This window comes from Molothrus aeneus, chromosome 1 (genome assembly GCF_037042795.1).
Source record: "Molothrus aeneus isolate 106 chromosome 1, BPBGC_Maene_1.0, whole genome shotgun sequence".
In the NCBI taxonomy this organism is placed as follows: Eukaryota; Metazoa; Chordata; class Aves; order Passeriformes; family Icteridae; genus Molothrus; species Molothrus aeneus.
The window spans coordinates 24,844,770-24,861,387 of NC_089646.1; the positions used below are offsets into that span (position 1 = coordinate 24,844,770).

The following is a 16,618-nucleotide window of genomic DNA, read 5'->3' on the forward strand; positions in this document are numbered from 1 at the left end:
TATCCATGGTTCTCAAAGCATGAAGAGCTTCTGCCTTAACTGTATTTGTATTCTTCTTTCTTTACACTCAGGGTCTGCCAGGTCCCTCGGGTCCTGCTGGAGAGGCTGGTAAACCAGGCGAGAGGGTGAGTGACAGACACAGCATTCCATGCATGGGGCAGGCATTGCATGAGGGCTGGGTTTGCAATGGCACACGTGCTGGAGCAAGAGCCTGTTGGATCTGTTTGCCAAAACAAAGCAATCAGGGTAACTTTAGTAGTCCCTTTTAGTTCCCTCATTGGAACTTGCATCATAGTTTTTAAAGGTTTTGTGTGCAACAGAGCAAAGATAGCCCTTTGCTTTTGGGGCCTTAAGTAGCAATAAACTATTTTTCTTCCCGCAGAAGAGACAGTACATGAAAAATATTTTACTCCACATTTCTTTCAAAATCTTCAAGGTTCAGTCTAACCTGCACTACTCCATTTATGTTTTTGCACTTCAGCTGATTTCAGGGAATGTACAATGGCATCCAGCTGAGATGGTTCAGTTCTAATTCATGCTCTAGCTGCTGCAGTTATGTACCCTGCAAATTCTGCATCCTTTGTGTCATAATCACCTTTAACATTTATAGTTATATATGTGTCCCTGTAAAATAGTTTACATTGCATATACCTAAAGAAGAGCTTGGAATTTAATAACTAACTCTTCAGATGAAAAAATGTTATCTTGAGGTACTGTGCAGCTGGAGGAAAAGGGCTTATTTCCATGTATGTAATAGATTGAAACTTTCCAATATGCTGCTGCAATTTGAGAATTTCCATTTGTTGCTAAGAAACAAAGTACAATGTAAGCAAGTAAAATAAACTTTACCTCTATATCTACTCTCTTCTAGGGTCTTCATGGTGAATTTGGTGTCCCTGGTCCTGCTGGCCCAAGAGTGAGTAACTCATTTGAAATCTGGTACAGACTGTCTTATTAATGTGATCAGTAATAATAGTAACTATGTACATTTCTGAATTCAGAAACCAGAATAGTCATTAGAAGGTATTGCCTCCCACTTCCCTTTAATTCTGAACTGTCAATTAACATCCTCAAAGAGCTTTGTGTGGATGCCTTCCTGCATGGCAGAAGGATCCCATTTATATAGAGCAAGGAGTAGTTTATAAAGGGCTCAATTAAGTATTTGCTTTCCAAATCTGCCTCTAAAGAGATTGATATTTAACCTACTTCTGTTGCTTCTTCTTTTCTTCTGACTTGTAGATTAAATGTATCCAGTGACAAATATTCCCATTCACTCTTAAAAGTTACTCCAATCAGTTTAAACAGCACTTTTGCTCCCTATGTTTTAGTGCCCTGAGTCTGTATCAAAAACCACATGTGCTCTAAACTCTAATTTTTCCATTTCATCCAAGCCAGGTTCCCTTTGTCATAGCAGTAGTAGTTACTTTCCTCTGCTCTAGCTTGCCCTAAGCATCTCATATCGAGCCCTCAGTGTATTTCATCCAGTATTCCAAATTAGGCCTTACTGATGCTTTATACATGAAACTAACACTTCCTAAAAGTACCCCACTGCTTGTTCCATATCACATTTTCCTTTTACATGTGTGTGTCATATTGCTGGCTATTACCTTTCCCTTTCAGTCATTTTCACCAATGAAACCTCCACTTACAGCAGAATTTGCAGTTTTGGTGCCTAAATAAATGGCCTGATACTTGCACTCTTGAATTTCATCTCTTTTCTGTGACAGCCATCTAGCAGGTTATTCACTTCTTCCAGTGTAGTCTGCCAATCCTTCTTCCTGTTGACAGATGCTTTTACCTATGTGTTATCTGCATATTTCTTCTTTTTCTACTTCTCTGTAATTAACAAAATGTATGAAAAAAATTAATTTAGGAACATCTCTACAATATAAATTAATCTGTTGCATCATTGGTGCTTTCTACTGGTGAGCTAACTCCCCTTAAGTCAGTTCTTTGACAACCTTATAGTTCTTATACAAATTCCAAATTCTCCAGCATAACTAAAAACTCCATAATACCTTATCAGATTATTCACTGATGTCCAGCTTGATCACACTGAAATAATTGGAGATATCTTTAGTAAAACTAGTGTTTCTATCTGTGATAGATCTATTGTACACTTAAATTGAGTTTCTGGCTACTTCTGTGTCTCCAGATCTATGATTCAAATTTATCCTTATACCTGTTATAATGTACAGGTCACATTAGTAGGCTTTAGGTGTTACCTTTATTATTCTCCTGTCACCAGACACTTGCCACTGTAAAAATAATTGTTTGCCAATTACTATTCCTTTAATTTCACTAGAATCCATTATTTCTCCTAAAACAGAATCTCCATTTGCTAGTAGGATGTCTGTTAACACAACAAGCACAGTAGCCAAAATCCATGTTCAAGAAGTATTGATACTTTTGTTGTCAGCTGTTGTCATGATGCAAGAATTCATTGCTTCATTTTAATACTTCTGTGTCAAAAGCTAGAGCCAGTTCTTATGACCAATTTATTTAATAGCTGCACAATTCTAATTAAAGGTTTGTTCAGATAAAAATGTGCAATGCTGTCATTGCTCCCAGCCAGTGCTTTCAGCTAGAGAACAATTCAAGGAAGCCCTCAGATCAGACTGTCTCCTTAGGGTGAGCGTGGTCCTCCTGGCGAGAGCGGTGCTGTTGGTCCTGCTGGTCCCATTGGCAGCCGTGGTCCCTCTGGCCCACCAGGCCCTGACGGTAACAAGGTATGACTTTTCCAGCTACTATTGCCTTACTGTTGAATTCCTGATGAATGCAGTCCAAAACCTCTCTCCAAGTGGTGAAGTTCCATCCCAGCTAGTCCACACTAATATTAAATGGGTTTACGTTTAGTAATATGGATGATGGAGGGGGAAGTCAGTTTGAGTACAGGTTGTCAGCTGGGGATGCTATTATTATGTTATTCTGAGATTCTGACCAAAATTCATGCTGACTTCTGTTTATACCCACACCTACTTGTACACAGGAAGCTCTTGTCTCTAGTTAAAAATATTGTCCCCCCAAATATTAGGGCAATAATACGTGATCATCTAGCAAATGATGATGTTGGCTTGATGCTAAGTGAATCTGGGTCTTAGTTTTCCAGATTTCTGTGGTTAGTCTTTCTACAGAAATTAAGTTTGGAAAATGGACCTAAAACCTCAGGAGCCCACAGAATCAGAAAGTGTTCACTGCTAGCATCTTCACTAGCTGGAAAAGTAAAACATAAAACGTAAAACAATAGCTCAAGACAAAAATGTTACTACTCACACTGTTTACAGCCAAGTAGCATGGTGGGCAGAATAGTAATGATGATTTTGTTCCACATTGTGTGAGTGACTTGACCCTCACTTACATGATATGCTGTTGCTGCTAGGGTGAGCCTGGCAATGTTGGTGCTGCTGGTGCTCCTGGTCCTGCTGGCCCTGGTGGAATCCCAGGAGAGAGAGGTGTTGCTGGTGTTCCAGGAGGCAAGGGTGAAAAGGTAAGATGGACAACTGGCTTGTTATTGCATGGTTTGAGATGCCTAAATTTCATTAACTTGGAAAAACCTGAAGGTTACTCCAATGTGACTTTTTATTTGCTCTGAAACTGTATTACTCAACAGTCAGCAAGTAGAGGTTTTGTTGGTCTAACGGACTGACTGTCTTTTCCAAGGTGCTATCCTAAAACTTTTTAAAAAACACTATGTATTGACATGCAGATTAATGGAGAACACTAGGCTGTATTAAGAAAAAAAAGAGAGAGAACAGACTGCTGATCTGGTTTCAGCAATAAGAACAAAATAATCATTGCTCATTTCTCCAGAAAACCTAGCATGAGGTTTTTGTATGATGTTTAAGTAATGCACAGATACTCAGCAAACAGCTCAAGACTTCTTTCATACAAACTGTTGTGTTCACTACCAATACAATTTTTGCCACTGTGTGTTCCAGGGTGCCCCAGGTCTGAGAGGTGATACGGGTGCAACAGGAAGAGATGGTGCTCGTGTAAGTGTCTTCTAGTTCTACTTGACTTTACCTTGCTACACCTCAGAAATTAAATAACAGAAGAATGCTCTGAATTTGCATTTCCCACTGTATTGCATTACTGCTTCTATCTGCTCATTTTTGATACAAACAAATGTAATTTTGTTGCCTCTTGTCCAAGTGTGATTGAATTTAGGAGCAGAGAGAGAGAAAAGTGATCACTTCTTATGCATACAAGCAGAGAAATTACACGAGCAGAGTATTTCACAGACATTGCACAGCTGTTCAAGTAACAGTGAACTTTAATTTCGTGGGCTCAGCCCAGGCAGCTAATTTTAAAGGCAGCCTGCAAAGTTACACAAAACGATCCTTAATCTGAGATTTCAGGTGTCTTTCTGAGGATTCATACTTTGGGAAGGAAAATAACAGAAGAGGTTTTGTTTTATAAAATCATGTATCCTTTATATTGAGAACATCTGAAAGAAAGTTAGTTACACGCCTTTCTCCAGGGGGAAGGAGAAAGTGTATTTAAAGTAGTTGGTCCTACTTACATTTTGCTTGAATCAATATCCTGTCTCTTGGCTTTTAGGGCCTGCCTGGTGCTATTGGTGCTCCTGGCCCTGCTGGTGGTGCTGGTGATCGGGTAAGTCTACTCTTTGAATGAAAACATGCCTTGTTGCTACAGTTTACTCACATATTAATATTAAAGATGAGTTCCACAAAAACCAATTCCATCTTTCTAGTTTGCACCAGTTTAAGTTTTTCAGATTCAGGAAGCAAGGGCTTTTGGGACTATTCAATAAAGCTTGCAATAGGACCCCAAACATTTTTCTAAAAGGGCAGGGAAGGGGATGCACATCTACATGGCAGTGAGTTATATCTGGAGAGGATTCTGATTCAGCCTTGGGCTGAATTTTTCCCAGCTGACATTAAACTCCACAATCCTACTCGCACTGTGAGAGGAGATTTTGATACAATGATAAATAACCACACATTAGCTCAGAATGGTACTTCATGCTCTCTGAGAATCATTAGATATTATTAATATAGGGTGGATCAAAACCAGAAGCATTTTCAGTAACATCCTCTGTACTGGAGATCCAAGGAAACTCACTATATGTATCCATACCACAGGAGTATTCCTGTTCTGGCTGCAGTTAGGCCATTTCCCAGTGTCAAAGTGTTTTGTCTATCTTTTAGGGAGAAGGAGGTCCTGCTGGTCCTGCTGGTCCTGCTGGTGCCCGTGGTATCCCTGTAAGTTGTAATTTCTATAATTATTCCTGTGTCAAAGACATGATGTTCAGAAAACTGCTCTTTTAAAGATCATTCTAACCAGTTGTCTCTTCTTTGTCCTCTCCCTAGGGTGAACGTGGTGAGCCTGGTCCTGTAGGTCCCAGTGGATTTGCTGGACCTCCTGTAAGTTTTGGTTGCACTTTCCTCATATTTATACCATAACCTTCCTCTATTTCCTCTGCAAGGTTTTCAGTTCCTCATTTTGTCTGTTTTTCTGCCCACAGGGTGCAGCTGGTCAGCCTGGTGCTAAAGGCGAGCGTGGGCCCAAAGGACCTAAGGGTGAAACTGGACCAACTGGTGCCATTGGCCCAATCGGTGCTTCTGGACCACCAGTAAGTGAATTGTGTCTTTGTGAAATGCATCGTTCTCAACTGTGCCATGCAAGCAATACATTAGCCTGAAAGCCTTGAATTCTGAAAAGGTAATGAAAGAAAGAAACAAAACTTCAAGCTAGGCTGTGAGAAAAGTTATCCTGCTGATTTTCACACGTTATGTAAATTTTATCAATCTATTTATGTGGGCTCAGATCGTGAGTCTGGAACTGAAATGAAGAGAAAGTAATAACTAATTTTCAACTTGCTCTGAAGATCAGCAAAATCACTCTATCTTGGACCATTCAGGGGGTGATTGTGGGTAAGTTCTGAGCTGAGGACGTTGACACTTTTCTCTCAAAGATGGGATGAGCTGTCACAGTCTGATTTTCAGACTCAGTCATCCAGAAGCATGTGTGCAAATTTGTCTGTGCACCCATTTGCACACAGGCTTTTTATGTGCTGGCACCTTTATAGCCCAAAGTTGTATACTGCCTCACATGCATTTTACTGGGGAGCTGGTTGAAATGATGCAGAAAGTCAGACCCACATACTTCAAATACCACAAAGTATTGCAGGATAGTGTGGCTTGGGTTACTTATTGTATGATTTTAATACCAATACCAGGGTCTTGCACTAAGTGACTGTATCACTCACACAGTGCAAACAGAGGATTTTGATGGATTTGCCCTGCTGTCACATTTTGACTTCCAGATTTGTTTAGATGCATGTAACATTTGAAAGGAAATTAATCTAAATCATAAATGCCTTATGCAACTTTTCTCAGGCCTTATGATACCAATTTAAAATGTGTGTGAGAATTTAATACCCTGTTGTCAGGATAGGCAGCATGGTTTTGGGCCCAGTCCTCCTGCTGGTGTAAAAATCACCCTTAGCTTTCACAATAGTGAGACTGAGCCCTTATTCTAAACAGGGAGCATTAATTGTCTTTGCTTGATCCATCTCTCTTTTTAATCCTTCCTACTTAGGGTCCCGCTGGTGCTGCTGGTCCTGCCGGCCCTCGTGGTGATGCTGGTCCTCCTGTAAGTCTTCAGGCTTTTAGAACTGACATTGTTGCTTTTCATGAAGTTATTGTTTCCTTTAAACCAAATCTTCATTTTCAAATTTGTTTTTAGGGCATGACTGGTTTCCCTGGTGCTGCTGGAAGAGTTGGTCCTCCTGGCCCTGCTGTAAGTAACTAATGAAGAAATGTAATGGGAGATAAGTCAGAAGCTGCTTTGCTTAGGGATAATCCTATCTTTTGTTACATTGATGTGAATCATAATTGCACTGGAATGACCTCAGATCCATATAGAACTGGATGAGAAAAAAATCTAATTGTTCAAACTCCCAGAGTACATTGCATGTACTATGCATTTAATTTGTGAGTTTTTATAAGACATCAAGCATCCCTATGCCTCTTGAAGTACCCAACCATTTCCAAGAAGCAGTGTTTATTTTCTTTTGTTCAAATCAATGGCTATGCAATTAGTCATGATGGAGTGGAATAAGAAGGTCATGTTCAATCTACAGAAGAATGTTAAGCTTATTGTATGTCAACATTTTCTAAAGTACCTACAGTTGTAGTCTCATTCTTGAGCAGAGCAAACTTACTCTGTTTTGGAATGTGAATCTTTTTTATTTTTCAGCAAGAAATTCTCATTCCAGATTGAAATTTGTAGTCTTTTCTTTTTAAAGGTGTTTCCAACCTTTACCAAAAGGCACTTCTTTTCTTAGATACTCTAGATTTAAATAAATTTTAAATCCCGTTATCCAAAGGAAATCATCCTCTTGAATTGGGAGATACTGTTTTGTTTTTTTTTTTCTCATTGCAATTAATGTAAAAAGAGACAGATCTATATTTTCCCACCAAATTTTTGCCACTTTCACCTGCCCAGAGTTTTAAAAAAAAAACAAAACAAAAAAACAGTCAAATAATTCTACTGCTTCCAGCTCTCCACTGTTAACCAAGCAATAGAAGTTTCTGCTTTGGAGCAGCTGATGACCTGTTTATTGCAAGAGACTATTTTTTTCACCTGGGCTTAAAATGAAATTTTATCCCCAGGTCTATATTGTAATGGTATCATATTCATACTCAATCCTAGGGCATCACTGGTCCCCCTGGTCCTCCTGGCCCAGCTGGCAAAGATGGTCCTCGAGGTCTGCGTGGTGATGTTGGACCAGTTGGCCGCACTGGTGAACAAGGTATTGCTGGCCCACCCGGTTTTGCTGGTGAGAAAGGTCCATCTGGAGAGGCTGGTGCTGCTGTAAGTTACTGAGTATCACATCTCATTAAAAATGTTTCTCTTCATGTGAATGTTATGGATTCTGAGATACTTTTGGTGCTTGTGAAGGGCTTTTCTACTTTGTCCACAAATTTAGCAAAGCCTTTAGGTAGAAGTTCCATTGAGACACAAGAAATTGTTCATAGGCATGCTTGACAAATATGCCATAAAAAGTGAGCCTGATCCCTGGGTCAGGGTTTTCTTTCTCTTTTTCTCTTGTGCTCTTCTTCTCTTCTGCTAACTACAGAAGAAATAGATATTTAGTCTGAGAAAAGGAAGTACATCTTCTGCTCTGAAATTGATCCTCATGGATAGAAAAAAAGAACCTGTGAACATCCATTTAGAATAATCTCAATTCATAGCTGCACCATAAACTCTGATTTGTGAGGATCAAAGGTTAAAGTTGTCTGCCCATGCAAATAAATTAATTACTTTTGAGTATCTTTAAGATTTCACATCCAGAATTACTGTCTTTTTTAAAAAGTCATACATTTCTGTCTTATTGAATTAATCACTTGTGTGAAATACCACAATTTACTCCACAAAACATTATAGAAATTTCTTCTGTGATCTGCAAAAATTTTAACCAAGAATGCAATTTTCAGTATCATTTTCTGATCTGTATGTTACATTTATTTTTGTCTATTAATATAAATATTATTCTCTTCTTGTCATAGGGTCCTCCTGGTACCCCAGGTCCTCAGGGTATTCTTGGTGCTCCTGGTATCCTTGGTCTGCCTGGCTCTCGGGGAGAACGTGGTCTTCCAGGCATCTCTGGAGCAACAGTGAGTATATGATTAATTAACTGCTTTAAACAGATAACATGTAAAAAAAATTAAAAATCCACACACACTTGAGGTCCTGTCTCATGGGAAGTCAGGGAAATGCAGATTATGCTGTTTCCTTTGCTGTTGGAAACAGAGGATATGGACCTACCAGACCTAGATCAGTGGAAGAAATTATGGCTTGTTGCCATAATTTCTTCCACTGATCTAGGTCTGGTAGGTCAAAACAGAATTATCTGCAATGTGCAAATTTCTGAATGTTAGAAATGTTAAGAGGTTTCTAGTAATAACATTTAGAATGAAGATAAAATTTTACATAGATAGGTATGTTTCTTGTGTCCTGATTCTTTTTTCCTTCCCAAACTCATTGCAGAAAAATGTTGCTCTTAGACAAAGTCTAAAAGTTCTGTAAGACTGGTTTGTGTTGTATTATAATGTCACATTTTGTTACAACTGTTCCTGTATTAGGGTGAACCTGGTCCCCTGGGTGTTTCTGGTCCTCCTGGTGCCCGTGGTCCCTCTGGTCCTGTGGGTTCTCCTGGTCCAAATGGTGCTCCTGGTGAAGCTGGACGTGATGTAAGCTGTCTTTTATCCTCTTCAGGTTTATTTTTCTTTATTCTGTTCCAAATACAAATACTCAGAAAAAGTGGATGGAACTGGAGGCTGTTCTGCTAGCAAACTTGTACAATGTCTTTAGAGAAAATTATATCAGGATCTTTATAGACATGGATTCCTATGCCCAACTAGGTGACAGAATTTTTAAAGCAAAAGTTGTGTCTGAAGTACGTCCTGAAGTCACTCAGAATATTTTCACTTTTTACTTCAATACCAAGAAAGATGGAATGGGGAACATATGTATCTTTCATGAAAGTATGAAAACTGCAGCCTTATCAGGGAAGCTTATTTGATAACCTGAAACATAGTTAATACATTATAAATAAAAATCTTGCAGAGACTTTGCAGAATTTCACAGAGAACAGAGAATAGTAATTTAAAAATCCCAAACTTTGTTTCGTTAGAATTTTCTGAATGAAAATGGGTTTTTTTGGACACAGCCTAAGTGCTGAAGTGAAATTAATATTCACAAAGGAAACCATTTAACCTTGTGAAATACCACAGCAAAGTGATTTAGTTGTGGCTATTGTTTAGGTCCTTTTCCCTCCACTGGCATTTTTCATCTAAAAAGAAAGTCTCAGTTTTAAAAGAATGCAAGCTAGTGAAGACCACTATTGTCTTAGCCTTTTCATTTAGAGAAATGTCGCAAAGCCCAGTAATTTTTTCCTTTACTGAACCTAAAATATTTGAAGATCATTTTAGTTTTCTGAGAACATTTAAGGCATTTGAGAATGACATGTAAAAGGAAGAGGTTTTTTCTCTTTAAGATTTATAGAATCCTATCTCAGTATCTTCTTAGTCTCACTGTAAGCAATTAGACTGAGAGAGAGCTCTGTGTGAGATGAAAGGTGATGGAATTTAGTAATTTTTTTCATGGTATTTTAATAGGGTAATCCTGGTAATGATGGTCCTCCAGGCCGTGATGGTGCTCCTGGCTTCAAGGTAACTTGTTTCTTCTTCTTTTATTTCATTGTCATGGAAGAAATATTCCAATATATGTAAGTCAGTAATAACACAGTGTGTGTCCTGTTGCATTCCTTTGTTCCCAGGGTGAGCGTGGTGCTCCTGGTAATCCTGGTCCCAGTGGTGCTCTGGGTGCCCCTGGTCCTCATGGCCAAGTTGGTCCTTCTGGAAAGCCTGGAAACCGTGGTGAACCTGTAAGTCAATGAGATTATGCTATATTTTAACCTTCTATATTAAGGTCTAAGAGGACTAAGACTTGTCTATCATATATACAAAGTACAACCCACCTCTACTATGCATAGATAAATACTTCACTTTCTCCAGAGATGTGTTGACCATGGAATCTTCATTAGAACAATATACAGCAGTGACATTTATTCTCTATTCTTGTTTCAGGGTCCTGCTGGTGCTGTCGGTCCTGCTGGTGCTTTTGGTCCAAGAGGTCTTGCTGTAAGTCTGATTTTTAAATACATTACTACATTGATGCAAGAAGAGAAACATGCTTTATCAATAAGGATTCATAATTTTGATCAAGGGGCCCAAACATAATGCTTAAGGACCTGAAAATATTTAGGAACTTAGAATCTTAGTTAGCATTCTCTTTTGTGGGATCAATCCTGAAGCTTTTAGGATTTGCACTCTTCCTGGGTGTGTTAAGGGGATGTCCATTATATACCCTAGGATATGACTCAATGTAAAATATTTACACTTAATTCTGGCTTTGACAGAGGATGTTGTTTGAAGCCTTCTAATTTTTTTCTTTGACACTTATATCCCTTCCTAGGGCCCACAAGGTCCACGTGGTGAGAAAGGTCTACCTGGTGATAAGGGGCCTAGAGGTCTGCCTGGCTTGAAAGGACACAATGGATTGCAGGGTCTTCCTGGTCTTGCTGTAAGTAAATGATTTTCAGGGTTTTGAATATAATGAACAAAAAAAACCAAAAAAAGGTCACACTAGCAAGGAATTACATACGCACAATACAGTATATTAATACCACTTACTCTACTCTGCAGCAACTTTCAAATGAAGAGTCATAAATAGTCTCTTTAACATTCAATGGTTTTTGTACAAAATTGAAGATTCTGGTATTGGCATAAGACTGTGACTACCATTAGTTCCTTTGAAGCTCAGTTGAATTTGGCTAACGAAGAATTAAAAAATCTTCTGCCTTCATTTTAGTATTATTTCTTATTTTGGCCAGAAATTGTAAAACTTTTCTCTCAGAAAAGCTGAGGTAATTTGTGGATTTTCTTCCCTCTAAATTAGGCTATCAACTTTAGGAATTCTGACTTTTCTTTTAAAACCCTCTCTGAATATCAGAAGAAACACTATAAAGAATTTTGTAGGTTATCCTCTTAAATATATCTTGACTGCCTCTCTCCTCTCTTCCCAAAACAAGCATTTTATACCCTAACTCCACTAATAAATGTCATAAGCCCTAGATTCCCATTCTCTGAGCCCAAATACACATTACATACATTTCCCTCTTGAATCAAGCAAACACAAACATGTTCCACTGCTCATTTTTTCATGACTGTGTATCTTTCCCAATAGGGCCAACATGGTGATCAAGGTCCTCCTGGTAACATTGGCCCTGCTGGCCCAAGGGTAAGTGAATTACAGAATATATTCAAATAGTTTTCATTCTCTTTGTGCAATATATATCTATGCTCCCATCCATATGAATCCCTATTTGTAGCATTTTTACTGTCATTTAAAGTGTTCAAATTTCCTTTTAGGGTCCACCTGGTCCTTCTGGTCCTCCTGGTAAAGATGGTCGCAATGGTCTCCCTGGACCTATTGGCCCTGCTGGTGTGCGTGGCTCTCATGGTAGCCAAGGTCCTGCTGTGAGTATAAACTTTTTGTTGTTGTTGATTGAAGGCATTTATGTTACACTATAAGCCTAGTAATTACATCACTTCAGAAGCCTAGCAGTTTAATAATGCACATGGTTTTATTTCTTAAAAAAGATATTTAAAATTAGGAAAATGTTTAATAGACCTGAACTAAAAGGTTTTCTTTGCTCCTTATGGCCAGAGTGCAAATGCACAAAGGAGATGTGGTAGTCCTGCACTGTGCATCTTCCACTGCTTCAACCCATAGCAACCACCATGTGTGCTGCCTCCAGTTAGAGCTGAGAGTGCCAGGAGTTAACTAGGAGTATGCATGTGTGGAAGCATTTCATTAAAAGCACCATATCTCTAACAGAATGCTTTTTGTCTTCTGCTTTTGAAAAACTTCAGGGTCCTCCTGGCCCTCCTGGTCCCCCTGGCCCCCCTGGTCCCAATGGTGGTGGATATGAAGTTGGCTTTGATGCAGAATACTACCGGGCTGATCAGCCTTCTCTCAGACCCAAGGATTATGAAGTTGATGCCACTCTGAAAACACTGAACAACCAAATTGAGACCCTGCTGACCCCAGAAGGCTCCAAGAAGAACCCCGCTCGCACCTGCCGTGACCTCAGACTTAGCCACCCAGAATGGAGCAGCGGTATGTTAGTGCCAGATGTTTGCCCTTTCTGGCTCAGGGAGCACTTCCAGGGCATTAGCCTTCTTCAGTGAAAGGTATCCTTGGCCACATGGCAAAAATACTAAATGATCAGTGAAGAAGTTCTTTTCTGCCTCCAGTGAAAATAGATACAGTTACATCCTGAAAAGCTCTTTGTAGATATTGTTGCACATTATTGCAATAATTTTCCAAAATAATACAAAAATATTTAACTCTTGCTTTTAAATAGTTTCTTATACATTAACAATCCAAAATACCTGTATCCCACTTATCACCTTAATATTTCCCCTAGCTGTGATATTTATTGCCTGAATTCCTATATCAGACAAGTGAATATGAACTGCATGTAGAGTTTATGCTGAGTGAACCATGATTTACATTTCTTCCCTCAACGGCAGGCTTCTACTGGATTGACCCCAACCAAGGCTGCACCGCAGATGCCATTAGAGCATACTGTGATTTTTCCACTGGTGAGACTTGCATCTATGCCAATCCCGACAATATTCCTGCTAAGAACTGGTATATCAACAAGAATCCCAAGGACAAGAAGCAGCACATATGGTTTGGTGAAACTATCAATGGTGGCAGCCAGGTAAGTGATGTATGGCAGGGTGATTGTTTCCTAGAGCACTATCTGAAGAGTTCTCAATTCACTGACTCCCAGAAGCAAGCAGATAAATTAAGTTCTTAGGGGAGAAATATGAAAAAGCCAGCTACCTTTTATCTGAAGGGCATAGAGCTCTGATTCTGATTTAGATCAGTTTTTTAAAAGTACTTCTCAGTATTGTTCTAACTTTTCTTGATGTCTGCAAATGATCAATTCAGCTTGACTAATGGTTATTGTTAAGGGAAGCCTGGACTGTAATATGGTGCATATAAAGACAGTCCAGAAAATGTCTGAACAATTAAGAAAAACATCAATCTTTTTAATCTATATTTTTTGTACAACACTATTCCTGGAAAGATATCTATATTACACATCACAGATTCAGAGTGCATGCCATCATAGCATTCAGAATTTTTGGTGTAAGTGAAAACAAGAGCTACTACTTGCATGTTAGACACTTTCCCAGCAAATTGCAAATACATCACTTTTGTACAGCTAAGGAGATTTAATTACCTAATTCTTAAATGAAATGGAGTTATATTGTGGTGAAGTGTCTAAGATGAGATTTAATCACATTGGATGAGAACAGTCTAGGGTCCTGTTTCTTAGAGTGGGTAAAAGTAGATGCTGTAGAAATAATAGAAGAGTGAAAAAAACATTGGTACTATCCACACACAATAGTGTATTAAAAAAAGTTTCAAAACTCTATCAAAAAGGTTTCACGCTTTTATTGAGACAGACATTGTTTGTGGGTAGCTTTGGGAACAGTAGATTTTCTTCCTTGAACTTACCTGATCTTGTCTCTGAATCCATATAAACTGTTAACACCATACCTTGGAACAGAACTCTACAGTTCAACTACATCCACTCGTGTCTGGTTGTCAGTCTAGCTCCTACTACTTTTATTTTGTGCTCTTTAGCTCTGGAGAGGCAACAGAAAAGTGAATCCAGACTTGTGATTAGTTTGTTTTTTTTTTTAAAGCTCCTAGCTGTCATGTTTTAAGCTCAGATAGAAATTAGGTACCATTGCCACTTGCTCAACTCCCTCTCTCTTCCCCCCAATACACCCTAGTAGAAGGGGGAGGAGAATCAAAGTAAAACTGGCATCTTTAGATAAAAACAGTTTAATATTTGGAAATAAAATATAGTAACAATGGTAAATAATAATGATAATAAAAAGGAAAACAATAGGTGATGCAAAATGTCATTGCTAACCACCTGCTGACTGGTGCCAGACTGCCCTGCTTCCTGAACCGAGACTGGCTGCCTTTTTGGGTTTCTTCATCCCAGTTTATATACTGAGCATTATTTTTTATGGTGTTGAATATCCCTTTGGTCAGCCCAGGTCACTTGTCCCAGCTATGCTCCCTGCGAGTTTCTTTTGCACACTTCCTTGCTGGCAGAGCATGAGACACAAAAAAAAAGATAAGTATCCTTGACTTAGCAAAAATCTGAAACATCAGTGAGTTTTCAATACCATTCTCATTCCAAATCCAGAACACAGCACTGTATCAGCAACTGAGAAGAAATTAACTCTACCCTAGCTAAAATCAGGACACTAGAGCAGCTATCACACATTTTCATTACGAGCATCCTCCTTTCCCCCACAGTACAACTGACTGGGTTCCTCTCTGTTTTTCAGTTTGAATACAATAGTGAAGGAGTGACCTCCAAGGATATGGCCACCCAACTCGCCTTCATGCGCCTGCTGGCCAACCATGCCTCCCAGAACATCACCTACCACTGCAAGAACAGCATTGCCTACATGGATGCAGAAACTGGCAACCTTAAGAAGGCTGTTGTGCTGCAGGGATCCAACGACGTTGAGCTACGAGCTGAAGGCAACAGCAGATTCACTTTCAGTGTTCTTGAGGATGGCTGCTCTGTAAGTAACACAGAAACCATGGGCGTGGTGTCTGCCCAGGCCTAAGCATGTGATTAGGCATAGTTGTGCTTTAATTCAGAATTAGATTATTGGTCAAACCAGCAAAATTTAGCCTGGTGAAGATATATAGTCTACAAACGCAACCATGGCAGATCCATAACAAGTGGGAAGGAAGAGGTAGCAAAAAAAATCCTACCTTGTACTGTACATGTGGCCAAAAAAAGAGTTTTCAGAGGGACCAGATCCAAATTCTGTGTAAACAGAAGATTGATAAGAAAACAATGTACATGCTATAGAAGGGGGAGGATCTTTAAGTCCTGAAACAATCAGGCAGAGTTCTCTTAGGATCTAACACCATTTTGAATAATATGTTAGCTTGCATACAGCATCACATCGGACTACAGAAGATTCAAGTAAATATTTTCTCTGTATTGGAGATCTAAAAATAGCTGGCTGTGGGTATCTAATTTGCAAACAATACAAGCAAAATTAATATTAAATTACTTCGGGAATTATCCATTCAGGTGAAACAATTCTTAATACTGTGAACAGTGCAATAACAACTGCAATGAATCTTCTCTTACAGAGAAAGAACAACGAATGGGGCAAAACAATCATTGAATACAGAACAAATAAGCCATCCCGCTTGCCCATCCTTGACATTGCACCTTTGGATATTGGCGGCGCTGACCAAGAATTCGGTTTGGACATTGGCCCAGTCTGTTTTAAATGAATGAACTAAAATTAACTTAAAGCCTCTCCCAAATTATTCTCTTGTCATTTCTTTTATAATGAAAGCTGACTCCTTCCATTTCTTCTGTTCATCTACTTGCTTAAACTCTGGGCGAAAGAGAAGGAGAAGAATTGATTGGAGCATTGTGCAATGAAATTTAATACAGCCCCAAATGGACTTGGAAGTCTTTCAAGATTTAACACCTTGTTTTGGGAAATGTCAACCTTTGTAAAGAAAAAAAAACAAAATAAAAAGTCATGAAAGTTTGCACCATTTGTGGCCTTTGAATATCTTCCACAGAGGAAGTTTAAATCCATGACTTCCAAAGGTTTAAACTACCTCATACACTAAATCAAGAGTGATCCACATCTTTTGTAGGAACTTCTCCATATGATCTGAGGTACTTTCAATTCCACTCAAAATACAGTGGTGCTAATTGCATAATTACAGAGTATCTTTCCAATACTTGAACTTTGATGGTGCTAGTAGCATTTAAAGTATTGCTTCTCTGTTTCTTTGAAGTCTGTCTTAAAACCTAGAAGGTCCTGTCTCACCCACAGCTTAAGCATGTGGATAGTTTTTCTTCCTCTTTGTCTTCTTCCTCCAAAATCAGGTGTTCCCGCTTTCAAATTTCATTTCAATCTTCTACTATGGGTAAAAA

General features: G+C 39.0%; 1 protein-coding gene across 1 annotated transcript in view; it reads left to right on the top strand.

The window, feature by feature from the left end:
• Positions 1-16,227, top strand: part of COL1A2 (collagen type I alpha 2 chain) — a 37,287-nt gene extending 21,060 nt beyond the window's left edge. Inside the window, exons 29-52 of the mRNA XM_066553441.1 lie at positions 72-125; positions 872-916; positions 2,631-2,729; positions 3,380-3,487; positions 3,939-3,992; positions 4,561-4,614; positions 5,172-5,225; positions 5,334-5,387; positions 5,489-5,596; positions 6,565-6,618; positions 6,712-6,765; positions 7,681-7,842; positions 8,538-8,645; positions 9,114-9,221; positions 10,149-10,202; positions 10,310-10,417; positions 10,620-10,673; positions 11,008-11,115; positions 11,779-11,832; positions 11,964-12,071; positions 12,468-12,714; positions 13,131-13,324; positions 14,982-15,224; positions 15,811-16,227. Coding sequence (XP_066409538.1) covers positions 72-125; positions 872-916; positions 2,631-2,729; positions 3,380-3,487; positions 3,939-3,992; positions 4,561-4,614; positions 5,172-5,225; positions 5,334-5,387; positions 5,489-5,596; positions 6,565-6,618; positions 6,712-6,765; positions 7,681-7,842; positions 8,538-8,645; positions 9,114-9,221; positions 10,149-10,202; positions 10,310-10,417; positions 10,620-10,673; positions 11,008-11,115; positions 11,779-11,832; positions 11,964-12,071; positions 12,468-12,714; positions 13,131-13,324; positions 14,982-15,224; positions 15,811-15,957 — 2,433 coding nt within the window. The 3' untranslated portion in view covers positions 15,958-16,227. The remainder of the gene's footprint in view (positions 1-71; positions 126-871; positions 917-2,630; positions 2,730-3,379; positions 3,488-3,938; positions 3,993-4,560; positions 4,615-5,171; positions 5,226-5,333; positions 5,388-5,488; positions 5,597-6,564; positions 6,619-6,711; positions 6,766-7,680; positions 7,843-8,537; positions 8,646-9,113; positions 9,222-10,148; positions 10,203-10,309; positions 10,418-10,619; positions 10,674-11,007; positions 11,116-11,778; positions 11,833-11,963; positions 12,072-12,467; positions 12,715-13,130; positions 13,325-14,981; positions 15,225-15,810) is intronic.
• The last annotated feature ends 391 nt before the right edge of the window (positions 16,228-16,618 follow it).